The 14795-nt window shown below is 51.9% G+C and overlaps 1 protein-coding gene across 1 annotated transcript; it reads left to right on the forward strand.

Moving 5' to 3' along the window:
- Positions 1-7699: 7699 nt before the first annotated feature.
- On the forward strand, positions 7700-14307 carry RHOU (ras homolog family member U). Its single transcript, XM_082756316.1, has 3 exons — positions 7700-8271; positions 8561-8619; positions 11307-14307. Exons 1-3 carry the CDS (start codon positions 7923-7925, stop codon positions 11760-11762), a joined length of 864 nt encoding a protein of 287 aa, XP_082612442.1. The 5' UTR covers positions 7700-7922; the 3' UTR covers positions 11763-14307.
- Positions 14308-14795: the final 488 nt, after the last annotated feature.

Genomic DNA, 14795 nt, shown 5'->3' on the forward strand with positions numbered 1-14795 from the left:
AATCCAGCCCTTATTTTATTAAAACAAAACAAAACATATTTTTATTTGTTCATTTTCAATTCCTGTTTCCCCAGGTGGGTTCCCAGGAGGACACCTTGTCCTCTTGTTTTCAAGCTGTGCTTCAGGGGCACGCTGGTGATTTTCATGGGGAGACGTGGTCAGGGAAGTGGCTGGAGAAAATGCAGGTCACGCAGGCACACCTACTTCCATGCAAACAAATACCACAGTGAGGGAGCAGCAGTACTGAAATGTGTTGTAGGCTCATCCAGTTTCCTTTCTGGTGTCTGCAAAAATTACCATGGTGCCATTGCACTTGATGGTCCTTGGATTGTTTTCCAAAAGTGTAGTTGGAAGAGAAACTGTCAGGAAACACCAGCACATCCGCACTGCCTAGAAATACAAGCAGCTGTACCTAACCATCCCTGACAGCCCCATGCCTCTCACCTTGGTGGAGATGCCATGGCCCCAGTAGGCAACTGCAAAGTGCAGCTGTCCTTACCACTAGGCAGTTTCTCCTGACATCTGTATTGAGCCTCCCTTGCTGCAATTTAAGGTCATTATTTCTTGCCTTATTTGCCTCCATATGCTGTGGAAAATGGATTATCTTCCTTCTCTTCAGCTTGGCAAAGCCAAATTGTATTCAGCCTCCTGTTGCTCACACAGCCCCCGGGAGGGGCAACCCATCCTTCCTTCCTTCCCCGTGCTGCCTGAAAGTGAGTCACTGACAGCCAGTCTGCCCCGAGCAGCCCAGAACAGCACCCTCCACATCTGTCCTTCCCTGCTGCTTTGCTTTTATTCAGTGCTGTCTTTCCGTCCTTAACCACTTGCTGGAGTCGTTTCTAGCTTTGAGTCCTTCTCAAGCTCTCAGCCCTATCCCTTAGACATATCTCAGGGGTCAGCCAAAGCACATTCCTCTTTGCATTGCACCCACTTTGCTCTTTTGCTTCCCTTCAGACTGTTGGGGGTGCAGGCTTCACAAAAGCCAGCTCCCAGAGCTGCGGACCTCCACCATGCACATGTAAACATGCACCAGCTCCACATTAACTGGGAAATAAGATAACCCAAAGCACGAAAGGAAAAAGAGCTCCGTGAATAGTCAGTACCTGGAGCTAAACAGAGATATTTTATCCTTCATGTTTTTGTGAGGATTTGTTTTGTAGAGTTGTTTTCTTTCTTTTTTCTTTCTTTCTTTCTTTCTTTCTTTCTTTCTTTCTTTCTTTCTTTCTTTCTTTCTTTCTTTCTTTCTTTCTTTCTTTCTTTCTTTCTTTCTTTCTTTCTTTCTTTCTTTCTTCTTCTTTTCTTTTTTGTTAATTGTTGCTCTGGACATTTTTGTTTTATCAGATGGAGAATGACACTTAAGACCTAACTAATTTGTCCCTCTTGTCAATGGCTCTTTGTTTTCTTTTAGTTTTCTTTTCCTTATTTTTTTCCCCAAACCTATAATCATTTCTTTGTTCCCTCTGGCAAGCTGGCTGCTAGGATCATTATATTCTTGCAAGGCAGCCTGCCTTAGACCTGGTCACCCCATTATTTGTGGCAGCAGCAGCAGCCACACTGGCAGCAAGGCACACAGCCTGGGCTATCCGCATGAGGCCCTGCACAGAAAACAGCCGTGCTCTGCAAATTCAACCCCCAAAAAGCAGCAGGAAGATGCCAAGGACAGGCTGGGCAGTCTGGGGGGAGCAAGGAGATGACCCTGGTCAGGAAAAGGAGGCGGCAGCCAGAGCTCAGCAGCTCTGCGTGGAACAATTTCACAGGGGGAGGCAAGGGAGGCCTGCATGGCTGCGAGGCCTCAGTGGCAGAGATGTGCTAATTAACAACGCAGAAGGGCCCTGCCTGTGCTGCTAAATGTCTGGTGTGGTCCCTGGGGGAGTTTGTCCCAGAGCAAAGCAGTGCTTGTGCAGCTAGCACCTGGACATGTTTTGGGAGCTGGGGTGGCCCAGGATGGTTCACAGTGCTTTGGGTGCAGCTCCTGCTCTGTGGGGACAAGAGCTCGTCCCTCTGGGAGTGGCAGGTCACATGGAGGGGTTCGGGGGCAGAAAACCTTCCCTGGGCTGTCTGGCATGATGATCAGTCTTTTAGTTGCTGGTTCATCATCCGCCTCTGCTCTTGTATCATGCTCATCACCATGGGGTCAGGGACAGTGAGTACGGAACATCTGCGTTCATATATTGAGGCTTTAGCCAAGAGTTTCATGTGAAAATGCACCCTTTTATCTACAACCCTATTTTGAGATTTTCATAAGCAATACCATTATTTTGCTAATTGAAAAGTCACAATGGGACCTTTTCCCAGAGCTCCTTAGCATTGCCCAGGGCAAGCTCCTAGGCACGTTTGGAAGAGCCCCCTGCACACCTCGGGTGTGGGTTTGCCGCTGCCTTGCCCCAAGCAGCGCAGCTGCAGAGAGCTGGTGGCTGGATTAGAGCTGAGCCCACCCTGGGCTATAACCCAGGGGTAAGGGCTGGGCCATATGGATGCAGGCTGTAAGCCTTCAGCTGCATTTACACCAGCCTTTTGTTCTCCCTGTCTCACCTCTGGCTGACACCTGCACGCCTCCTACGTGGAGGCAATATCCGCGCCTTGCAGCCAGGGCCCACTGCGCACACAGGGTGGGGAGGCAAAATTGGATCCCACCGAGGAGGTGAAACCTGCTTGTGGCCTTTCCCTAATTGCTGTTATCCTTGCTGAGTCTTCTCCTTGCTCGGCACCGCCTCTGGTAGCAAAGATGTTTTTTCAGCCATTATCAAAACAGTTTAAAAGCAGAAAGGAAACTTGGCAAAATGAAAATTACTGACAACAACAACAACAAAAAAATCCTCCCAAGAAATCTGGGCCTCATCCACTCTTCTGTTAATTAGCCTTAATGAAAACAGTAAAGCCAGAAAGTAAAGCAAAAGTCAATGGAGGTAATTGGGACAGGCTGCTGGAAAAGCAGGAGCTCTGGGAAATGGGGAGATGGCTGCAACATCACCTTACAGACAGCCCCAAATTCCTGGCTTCTGCCTCTCCCCGAGTCCTATTTCACACCAGATCAGACCAGGTGGGGGTAATTATCACAGCTGTGTTTTGTGCTGTTTAAGAGGTTGCTCTTCCTCAGCTGCTTTTGGGATGTGGCAGTGCTGGCAGTGAGTGTTCCTGCAGACATGATGGGGTTAAACTCACCCAAGGAAGCAAACAGCCTTGTGGAAGAACTTGCTCAGTGCTTCTGCCTGTTCATTTTCATTGAAAAATTTCTGAGGACAACAGTAGCATTTTATAAATCACAAGTACAGATAAAAAGGCTTTGGGACTTCTTCCTCCTCCTCTCTACTAAATACTTTGCTGCCTCTTTTGCGTTGCCATTCCTATTGACGTAAGCTAAAGATAAGAAACGTTTGCCCATGGTGCCTTGCTCAGCTTTCCATGTGTGGCTTCTGTGCTGATTTGCCCTGTGTCTCTGCTGAGGTTTCAACCCACTTTCAACCAAAAGCATCGGGGTCCTTGCCTGGCTTATCATACTGACACAGCTGGCAACCTATTAATCTCCCACTCCCAGTGCCTTCACTGCAGTGGGAAAGCTGCAGTGCATGTTAGTGGTTTGCATTTATAGCTAACAGAATCAGGCACTCAAAGCTCCCCTCCTTCGCTCTTAGAGCAGGGGAGCTGCAGCCTTTCTGTCCCTCTTGCTCTGATACTCTCTTTCAAAAGCATGGAGAGCCTTAAAGCTGAAGGAGAAGTGGCCTTGCATTGTAGTGGCCTACTGGTTGCACCGTCCTGGCAACCCTTTTGAAGCCCAGCTGAATGCTGAGGCATGGGGAGGTCTGTTTGCTCTGCACAGAGTGAATCCTGGCTTTTACTTTCCTGTCTTAGTTTTGCCATGCAGCACAGAGGAGCTGTGGCTCTCTTCTCCTCTGCTCGGCTGTGGAAGCTGCCCCGCAGTGCACCTCTGGGCTGTAAGTAGGGCAGCGATCGGGGAAGCACAGTCTGCTCACTTTCAGTAAAACTGACGCTTGTGCTGGATTGTTCTGAGTCTTTTAATCCCCACCAACAAGATCCTAGCAACTGCTTTCAGGAAAGATCATTAAAAGTGGAAAGGGAGAGGTTTTTCAGCAGTTGGCATGGGATTTGTCCAAGTCTGACACTGAGAGGAAGCAGCCAGCTCCAAAGGAGATAGCACAAGGAACAACCATTGTTTTTCAGACTCAGTAAAGTCTGAAAAAGTAAAGTAGAAGTAACCAACTAAAAATGCCTGGGCCAAATCACCCGTGCAGGCATGACCACACAGCCCTGCTGGCTGGGGCAAGCTTCATGTGGGAGGGTGGGCACAGAGGTGAGAGCAGGAGCATCCCTCAGAGCGCAGGGGTCTCTGTGCCCCCTCACCTCCCAGCACTGGTGGCAGAGGTCAAGCCAGCTAGGAAGCTGGTGTCAAGCCTGTGAGATGTGGGCACCTGCAAGGATGTGTATGGCCCACCCAAATTTGCCCTCAGAGGTACCCCATGGTGGTGAGGAGGGGAAGAGCTCTCCAGGGAGCACTGATCTCTGTTCGCACTGGCTGGTGACTCTTTCAGCCTCACTCGGGCATTTTTTATAAGCACCCTAAGATGGCAGTCAGCATTATATTATTATTATTAGGGAACAGGAGCATGGTGGGCTAGGAGCTGTTTTGGGAGTCCACATAGGGAACTAGTAAGGTTGTGGCAGCTAAAAAAAAAACGCTAGTAAAGGGCTTCACATACAGGCCCATGGGCAGTGTGGCAAAAAGCATCTGTGCTACAGATACAGTGCCTACTTTCAGTGCTAGCTGCTCTGTCACAGCTCCTCAGGGATGTGTGTCCAACCTGGGTGTCATTTCCCCCTCAGCTCTCTCCTCTGCCACTCTCGCCATCCCCAGCGATGTGCAGCACACTGCCAAAGTATGCTTTCTTCTTTGCTTCTCTCTCATCTGAGCTGTCTGGCTTGGTGCTGGGATTTACCTCCCTCTCTCCAGATTGTGTCTGCAACCTGGGGCAGAAATAGCATGGCGTGTTATAAGTCCTCATGAGTCGAAGCACAGCAAAATGTCACAGGGCAGTCAGAAGCAAGGCAGGCTCAGTTCCTGCATTCAGATGTGTGGCAAAAGTGAAATCTTACGTTATTTTCTTACCAGGACATTTCTCTGCCATTGCCAAGATCTTACCCAGCCTGTCCCCATCAGTGCCCAGATGCCCAGGAGCCACTGCTCTGTCCCTGCTCAGCCCATGGCCAGCGTGCCCAGAGGGGTGTGGGACAGCCCTGGGGTGACGAGGGGCTTCAGGACAAGCAAACTAAAGGGTGACCATCACACCACATACAGGACATGGAGCACCTTCTCTCAGCAGTGGTCCGAGATGGGCTGGAAAGGACGTCAAAAGTGAGATAAAGGGATCACCTCCCACGGCGATGCCCCTGCAGAGGCACTGCAGATAGGAGGCTAGGGTTAATTTGTTTTCTGAATTAATTAGGAATTTGGGAGGCTCGAAGCAATTGTGCTTTGTTTTGTTTTGTATTATTTTGTTTTCAGGTTTATCTCAACAAGCCTTTTTGCCTTTGAGCTTGCGTTAGCGTCTCCTCAGTCAGAGTTTAGCTTGAGGGGTGGGGAGAGATTATTGTGTTAATAATGTCTGCTGCTTACTGATCCCTTTCCCCAGGTAGTGAAAACTTGCCTGAGATCGATATCTTGGGTGATGAAAATGTTCTTTAAAAAAGCCCTGGCAAAAAAAAAAAAAATATATATATATATATATTTACGGTTTTTAATTACAAATGAAATACATAATGAAAACAGTAACATCTTGTACTTCCCTAGCCCTGTTCGCTCCTAGTTTTCAAAAGGCAGCCTCAAAAGCACTTCTCTGGAGTCAGAGCAGGTCAGACCCGTCCTTTATACAAGCTCCTTTTTCTTTCCCAGCTGGTTGCCCTCTCTTTGCTCCCTCGTGCTTCCCCTTTCTCTCCTTCCCATCTCCCCAGCCACCGGCCAGCTCAGCAACGTCACCACGATCCCACTCTTTGGAAAAAGAAGGGGTACATCACAGATGGCTTATTTCCAGGCTGAGAGGTTGCTCCTCTCACAAAGAACAGGATCTCGGTGACGGCCCCGCCAAGCAGGCTGTACCCTTCCCTTGCACAAGCAGCATTGCATCACGTCATGCTCGGAGCGCGCCGCCTCACTCCCGCGCCTCTCTCCGTGTCAGGCTTTTCAAGTTTCTACAGAAAAAAAAGAAGAAGAAAAAAAAAAAGCAAGCTTTCATTCTACAAGGCCAGCACCCAGTTTGTATTTTATGTATCGCAGGGAAAATGATAAGCCGGGATATAACAATGACCTACTTCACGTCTTGATAACATAATTTCCTCTGTCTGTCATTTTTCTCGAAGAATAATATTTGACTAACACGAGCACGGAAGATAGGGCAGGAGCTTTTCTGTGAACTGATAATGGACCAGATTCAGCCCCGAGACAGACAGCAGCCCCCCTGTTGACCTACGTGGAGCTAAGCCTGTTTATCCCGCGGCTCAGAGCTCGGAAAACAACCGCGTTAAAACCTGCGAGATGTGTGCGTGCGATAGGGCCGTGGCCGTAGGCTTCGGCGACAGCGGCTATCGGTGGCAGCATCCCTTCGGGACCAGCCCTCAGCCCACCGCCAGCACCGGGGGCTGCTCCGACCCGCTGCACCCCCCTGCCAAACAATGGGTTAGATCATCCTCTTGCACAAAAGCCTTCTGTGCTCCGTAGGGCACATTACGGTATGGCACAACCATGCAGCTCCGAGCCCGCTCCCGCCCCCCGTCCCCGAAACAAAGCGGACAGTTGTAGTCATCTCCCACCTACGGGAGTCCTCCTCGTCTTCGTGCATCTTTGCGCTGAACGAGGGCTCATTGCAGCGCTGATACGGGATGGGGACGTGCTGTTTGCTGCTGCGGGTAAGGGGTGGCACCGCTCAGCCAGCCTCGTGCCCGCAGCTGGGGTGTGTTTCATGCCGGTGTTGGAGATGGCAGCACGTCTGCTTGCCCTTGGCTGGCACATCAGGCAGGATGGACAGAAACCTGTCGTGGCTTCAGCGTGCCCGGACACACCGATGGCTGAAGCTGAGATATTTACTGTATGCCAGCTTCCAGCATCAGTGCATTAAGAAGGAACATGGAACATTGCAGATGCTTTTGTTAACCTGGCCTCGTCTTGTGCAGCAACGTGGCTAAGTCGACGCTCAGACCCACAAAAAGTAAACCGGACTGAACGGGGCCCCCGGGCTGCAAACACGGGCTCAGCCCAGCCCCGCCACCACCACCAGGGGACCCCGCGGGCTGTGCTGCACAACACCATCACCGTGCCCTCCCCGCTTGGTGCTGCCACCAGCACACCGCCACCCGGGGCGTTACGGCGACACCGTGCCCACAGTACATGCGACACCGGCCCCTCCCGCTACACGTGCCCCGCGCAATCCCCGCTCCGCGACCCCCTCCCCACGGCATGCGGGGCTGGGCGGAGGTGGGCGGAGCCTCCCCACCGCGCCCCCCGCGCCTTAACCAATAGCAGCGCGCGGCGGGCGCGGGCTGACCAATGAGCGCGCGGCGGCGGCGAGCCGGGCAGGTTGCGCGGCAGCGCCCCCTAGGGCTCCGCGCCGCGCCGCGCCGCGCCGGGCGGTGCCGGTGCCGGCGGCCCCTCCCCGCCCCGGCCATGTCACGCGGCGCCGCGGGGCCGCCGGCCGCGACTCGGTAGCGCGGGGCGAGGCGGGCGCAGCGCAGCGCAGCGCAGCCGGGCTCGCTGCTCCCTCCCTGCTCCGGGGCTGGCTTCGCGGCGGCCGCGCCGCTCCTGCCGCCCCGCCGGGGCTGCGCACCGCCTGCCCGCCGCCTCTCCCTTCTCTTCATCCTCGTCCTCGTCCTCGTCCCGCCGCTCCCCCGGTGGCGGGGCCGGGCCGGCCGCCCCCCGGATGCCGCCGCAGCAGGAGGGCGATGCGGGCTACATCGGCAAGCCGGTGGCGGCCGGAGGCTGCGAGGTGCCGCCGGTGCCCCCCCGCAGGGTGCGCAGCGGCCGGGCGGCGGCGGCGCTGGGGGCGGCGCTGGGCGGCCGCTGCCGGGGGGCGGCGGGGAGCGGGGCCGGCGGCGGGGCCGGGGGCGGCGGCGGCGGAGCCGGGGCCGGGGGCGGCAGCGAGCCGAGGCGCAGCATCAAGTGCGTGCTGGTGGGGGACGGCGCCGTGGGCAAGACCAGCCTGGTGGTGAGCTACACCACCAACGGGTACCCCACCGAGTACATCCCCACCGCCTTCGACAACTTCTCCGGTAAGGACGTGGGGCGCCGGGGGGGTTTGGGAGCCGGGCGGAAAGTTGGAGCCTGCCCCGGGGTTGTGTCCCTGCCAGCCGGGCTGCGGTGAGGCTTCGCTGCTGCTTCTGCCCCGCAGCCGCTCCGGTTTTGGGGTTGGGGGCGTCCCGAGGACAGATAAGGGGATAAGGAGCTCAGTCCCGGGCAGCGGGATCCTTCCCCTCTCCTTTTTTTTTTTTTCTTCATTAATGGAAAATGCACGAAGTTGGACTCACCACGCTTTCCCCCCTCCTCTCTCTCTCCCCCAAGCTGTTGTGTCTGTGGACGGCAAGCCGGTGAGACTGCAGCTCTGCGACACAGCCGGCCAGGTCAGTGCAGCCGCCTCCTCGGTTCAGGTGACAGCGGGAGGGGGCGAGCGGCTGGCCGGGGAGTCCTGCCAGGGGCTTCGTGGCTTTGAGCATCCCGTTAAGCCGCTGCCCTTCTCCCCTGTTCCTTGCCCGCTGCTTTGCCTGGGGTCTGCTGCGGGGTGGGGGACGCGCGTGCTGTGACTCCGCACCGGGACGGGGCACGGCTGCTGCTCTGCTTTGCCTGGCCAGAAAGCTGAAAGGTCTGGGGTTTCAGGGCTGTCAGCCTCTGAATAGGCTGAAAACCTTAAGGTTTTCTCCTTGAGAGGTTGTCACTGGGTTTGTTTTTAGCCAAATAGCTACAGATTTTAAAATGAAGGTGTTTGGGACAAAGTGTTCACCGCTGTAGGTGCGCACAGATGGACACTGCACTTTTAAAGGGACAGAAGCTTAAGGGAGAAAAAAAATCCTATTTGGTGTTATCTGTACAGACTTCACATTTGCTGTTTCCCCCCCCCCCCCATAAGACGTGCTGCTGCCCCTAACCTGACTAACTCCTGCGGGGCTGAGGGTGGCTAGTGCCTCTCAGCTCCTCATTTGCCTGCTAGGAGAATCCATTTCTTGTATTTCTGTACCCCGCTGGCTCGTAACACCCTAAGCCGTGTGCAGCACAGCTTGGGAGGGGCTGAGCCTGGACAGCTAAAAATGTTTTGCTACCGATCTCGCATTTGAAGGTGATGGGAGCTGGGTTCGTGAACAGCTTTGTGGGTCTGGGTCTATGCCTTCACTGAAACCCCATGGAGAAATCTCAGTGGCTTTAATGTACAAACCTATTTATATGGGTTTTGACTGGGTGCCCCGCTCAGTAAAGGAGCTTGAAGGGCTGCGCAGCCCTGGCAGCGCTGTAGGACTGTTTGATCTGCCCTGCACACCACAGTTAAAAGCCTGTGAGCAGCCTTCTGCAGGTGATGATGTGAAGAGAGATAACAGAAGCGAGCAATGACGTGGTGGCTGGGTGTGTTCACCGCGGGAATGAGGCAGCTGAAGGCATGGTGGTGGCAGGGTGACAGCCCATGGGAGGGCAGTGCCCAGGGCAGGGCAGCCCCTGGTGGCAGGAGGGAGCGGCAGGTCTGGTGGCCTCTTGCCTTTGCTGCCCTAAGCGGTTGAGGTGTTTGCTCTGTCCCAGAGCAGCCGGAACAGGGGAGTTGCTTCCTTAGAAGTGGGGCTACCTAAAGCAATCGAAGTTGTCTTGAATAAACCGTACCTGGCTGGCTGCTTTGCAAGACCGTGCTGCAGCGAGATTGGTGCTGAAATCTGCAGCTGAAAAATTGTAGATATTTCAGTGTCAGCAGCCTAAAAAGGTGTAGAGTCCCTGCAGTTCATGCACTACCATTGAAACCGTAGGAGTGCACTTGGAATATAAAGGGTATTATTTCATCTGGGTTAGAAACCCTTAAGATCTGGGTTTGGCTTTCCAGCCTATTGAATCGAGCCTCGTTGAGGTTTCTCATGTTGTGAGGAGAGGCAATTCCGTGGCGAGGTGCCTTTCCGCAAATGGTCCTGTCCTTCAGTGCTGCAGCTCACTAAACGCCGAGTTTCTCTCAAGCCAAATGGTGACAGCCTGGTTTCCTGTGAGGCTTAATCTGGGAATCAAGAGAGCTAATGAAGCTTGCTTTCTTGACTCGTGTTTTATAAATTGCTGTCTCTCCGAGAGTTACTGCTGGAAGAAATTCATTCGAGTGGAACGAGACTTCAGAGGCTTCCAGTGGGCTTTAAACTGCATATCCTGGGCCTTCAGAGGCTGCAGAGCAAAATTTCACATCTTGAAAATTAACATGTGACTCACAATTCAGCAGTAAAACGCCGGTACCGGAGAGATGTTTTCAGCTGTGTTTGTTCTTTGCGCTTTAAATTCAGAGCTTTTGAGAACACGGTCCATTTTAATTAAAATGTCACCGCCGCTGAGGCAAATCCTACCTGTTCAGGCTGCTAGTGTTACCCTGCTTTTATCCTGCTGTCAGCATAAAGGCAGGCTGCGTGGAGTTAACCCTTGCTTGTTGCTGCATTCTTCGCTAGCTGCTGCCTGTGGCAGAGTCCTTTGTTACCTTTAGGCTTCCTTGTGGCTACCTCCTGAAGCTGAAAAAGGGCTTTGCTTTGCTGGAGTTTGCTCTGAAAGGAGGAGGGAAGGAGGGAAAAAAAAAAAAAGAACAGGTAGCACTGGGAGGCCTGTTTGCAGTTTGTTTGATGTGGCATGGTTGGGAGGGAAAGGTAAAGCTCTTATTCCATGCCATTGGCATGTTAAGCCTGCGCATTGTGATTCCCTATTGCTGCCATCAGATTTAAATCCCTGGGCACAATGGCAGGGAAATTATTCCCATCTCCTGGAGGATGTTGTTAAGTAGGCACTGGGTTTAAAAATGTTTCCGTCTGGGAAATCTCAGCCAGGTGAGGAAACCAGCACCTTCCTTCCTTCCTTTCCTGATAGTGGCAGGGTGTCCACACGCTGGCAGCAGTGCAGAGCCAGACCTCGGGCTTAGCACGCGTGGCTGCTGCTACTGATGCACCTTGTCCTGTGGCCTGGGTGCTAAGGTCTCTTAGGCTGCAGGAGGTGAGCCTCAGCTTCTCCAAGCATCAGCAGCAGGCTTGATGCTTCTCAGGGTATCCTCCAGCGCTGTTTCTGCTGGGTGCTAACACAATGTTGTTCTGTGCAGGATGAATTCGACAAGCTCAGGCCCCTGTGCTACACCAACACGGACATCTTCCTGCTGTGCTTCAGCGTCGTCAGCCCCTCATCCTTCCAGAACGTGAGTGAGAAGTGGGTTCCCGAAATCCGGTGCCACTGCCCCAAGGCGCCCATCATCCTGGTGGGGACGCAGTCGGACCTGCGGGAGGACGTCAAGGTTCTCATCGAGCTGGACAAGTGCAAAGAGAAGCCCGTCTCGGAGGAGGCTGCGAAGCTCTGTGCCGAGGAAATAAAAGCCGCGTCCTACATCGAGTGCTCGGCTTTGACTCAGAAAAACCTCAAGGAGGTCTTTGATGCGGCCATCGTGGCTGGGATTCAGTACTCGGATACCCAGCAGCAACCAAAGAAATCCAAGTGTAGGACTCCAGACAAAATGAAAAACCTCTCCAAATCCTGGTGGAAAAAATACTGCTGTTTTGTATAGGAATCGCGAGGACCCGAGTGCTGCTCTGAGGACATCAAATAGAGGCTATATTAGCTCAACTCTCATTCTGTGTGTCCCGGGTGTATAGTGTAGATCTGTATGTATGTGTATATGTTGCTACTGGGTATCTCGGTTGCCCTTGCGAGGGCAGCAGAAGGATTTGTAGTTAAATGATCGCTATGAACCAGGTCCGGCGTCGAGTTTCATGACTAAATAATCTTTCATTAAGGAAGAAGTGCACACCGTGTGTCTGTGAGGCTGGAAGGATTTGCCCGAAGGATCTGACTTGTGTCACCATCTGTACGTTACGGGGAGGAGCGAACCGGAGCCCTCTGCTGCAAGGGCTGTGCAGCAGAAACGTGTGAGTGACTGTGGAAGCGTGGAGCCCAGACGGTCGAAGGGAAAAATAACACTGTGCCTCCTAATGGATGTTTTCTAGCTTTAAAAACCCACTCCTCTCTTCTCCGTGTCTTCCCAAACCAACACTCTTAGGGATCGCTTTAAAAAGGGTATGCAAGAGGTGTCATCTACACGCAAATGCCACGGCTGGAAAGGTCACAAATACACCTTCAGCGTGCTGCAAGGGAACCCGATACGTTACGGCACTGACATCTCATTTGTCACCTCCTGACTCGAAAGTCGTTTCTGTCCTTGTCCCCCTCTCCTTCCCAGGAAGTCAGGCGGGAGCGTTACCGAGCCTCAGCCACCGCTCCGGGTAGTAGCGGGCTCCTCTATTTCTGCAGACATGGTGGCAGTTCATCTGTTTCAGCTGAAAGGAATGTAAATGCTGTTGTGTTGTGCTTTCATTTTTATTTTATTTTAAAGAGAAGTAACAAATACCCGTGCAGCACCACCGCCAACTGCGTCTGTTTTCAAGTCTACAGCCAAGAATTTCCTAGTGCCCCTCCTTACCTTTAAGGCTGATAAACAAATAACAGATCAGGCAAATCGAGATGATAACAAACTGGAATCTAGAAACTGAGGCTGCTGTGTCCTCTTCACCATGCTGCTTTCAACCCAGTTAATGTTTCCCTTCTAAAGGCAACAGTTGCTTGTGGTTGAATCTTGTCCAAGCTCACGCTGGGGAAATTGGCTGAGGCCACCCTGGAAATTTAGCTGATAACGTTTTCCCCCATGGGTCCAACAAGTTAAAGTGAAACTTGCCTAAAATGTAGCTGGGTGATCAACGTAATGGAGAACTGAGTATGATCTGCCCTCTGACTAGATCCGATTCCTACTAGACTAAGCCTAATTCCAGCTCCTGTGGGTTTGAGAGACTGGAGGAGTAACGTGACTCTCTGCAAGAATTGGTATTTTAACTTATTCTGCAGAGGACATTTAGTCTGTGCTGTCTGTCTGTCTTTTTATGGCCCTGGCTACTTTTTTTTTTTTTTTCTTTCCTAGGTATTTCAAGATCAGATTATATTCTAGTTTTTTTTTCCTTTGGCCGTAGCCTTAAAGTGACCTTTTCATAGTCTTAAACTAAACTGCAGTTGCAGAAAGCCGGAACCTTTTTTCATTGTAAATGAATCAATGCCCGATATAAAGAGGAGCTGTGGAAGCCATCTGAATTGATAAAGCTGACCACAGTTTACCTCCTGGCCCATTAAATAAAATGACACTATGTAAATGGATTCTGGGGTGTATTGGCATAAGCTCCACAGACAGTATTTTTTTCCTGCACTACAGCAAAATGAGTGCAGAATGGATAACGTTCCATGGCTGAAAACTTGAAAATGGAATGGAAATCTTTACATAGGGCCTGATTCAATAAAAACGCGTTGGCTTCTGCACTGGAACAGCCTGCAAAAGCAGTTTCCATAGCACAGAAGCTGGATACATTTAACTTTGTTGCATCTGGTTCGTAATGGTTTAATGTTTACTGGTCATGAAGTTAACATCTGAGCCTTTATATTTCTTATTCTAATGCATTGACAGGATTTCAGATACACAGTCATACCGTCATCCTGGAGAAGAATGCAAAGCCAGACTTCTCTTGGGTGCTTTACTTCTCTGTAAAATGGTCTCAGTTGATCAAAAATGTGGGGTTTGGAAGGAGACAGGCTAAAATCTGAACAACTCCCATTTGCAAAAATAACACAATCTCTTCTGCAAGGTCATACTGCTTTGTATCATGCCGTACTGGAAGCAGTAGGTTATATTTTATAAGCAGCCTGTTTCATAGTCTGGAGTAGCATTACTTTTAAATGTAGCCAGCTGTGACTGTTTCTGAAAATGTGATGTATATACAACTTGTTATAGCCCTTTACTAGGTGTATGTAAACTGAGGTCTAATAACTTTACGAATACTGCTCTACACGGGGCTACACAGGGTCTAGGTTTTAGAAATATTCCTTTTAAAATTGCCTGTGTTTTACAAGCGCGAGTGAGGGGGAGATGTCTCTATGTAGTCTATAATCTGATGTGCCTTATAAAAAAGAAACAAACCTGTCTTCTGTTTTCTACATGTAGGCTATATTCTGAAAGAAATATTTCATGTGAGAGTGATATAAATGAGGTATTTGGAAATAAATGCTCATCTGTGTATGCGTCTGCCTCTGGTGCCCACTGCAATGAGGCTGGGAGGGTGCGGGCGGGTTCCTTGCTCCTGGACCCCAAAACCTGGGGTGCGGAGCAGGAGGAGCAGAGTGATGTTTCCCACTCACATTGCTCCGTGCACACCCTGGGGAGCTGGAGAGGGCATCTTGGAAGAGCCTGTTCCCTCTTCTTGGCACCAAGTATCCTCTCTGCCCCTATCCCACCCAGCACCCAGGGCCCACCCCTGCCACATCCCAATGCCAAACCACCTTTGCAACCTGTGCCACATTGCTCTTCTGCTACGTGGGCTGCTGTCCTACCTATCCCTGCGTCTGGACGAGGCTAAGCCAGCTCAGCTCATCCTTGCCGCCAGGGTAACGTTGTACATGTGCATGCAGCTGTAATCAAAAGGCTGCTTCGGCTGCCTGGCTTGAGCTACTGGATGAGGTGGCAGCTGTGGCTGATAAGAGCGCACTGAAGTAAGCCCGCTGTACG

Source organism: Aythya marila (genome assembly GCF_965140915.1).
Source record: "Aythya marila genome assembly, chromosome: 3".
Taxonomy (NCBI): domain Eukaryota; kingdom Metazoa; phylum Chordata; class Aves; order Anseriformes; family Anatidae; genus Aythya; species Aythya marila.

What these genes read in the sequence shown, in the direction of transcription:
- RHOU (XM_082756316.1), top strand. Translation starts at nt 7,923, where the DNA reads ATGCCGCCGCAGCAGGAGGGCGATGCGGGCTACATCGGCAAGCCGGTG. An exon ending in CGCCTTCGACAACTTCTCCG is followed by an intron (nt 8,272 to 8,560) that starts GTAAGGACGTGG and finishes CTCTCCCCCAAG; the next exon opens with CTGTTGTGTCTGTGGACGGC. An exon ending in TCTGCGACACAGCCGGCCAG is followed by an intron (nt 8,620 to 11,306) that starts GTCAGTGCAGCC and finishes TGTTCTGTGCAG; the next exon opens with GATGAATTCGACAAGCTCAG.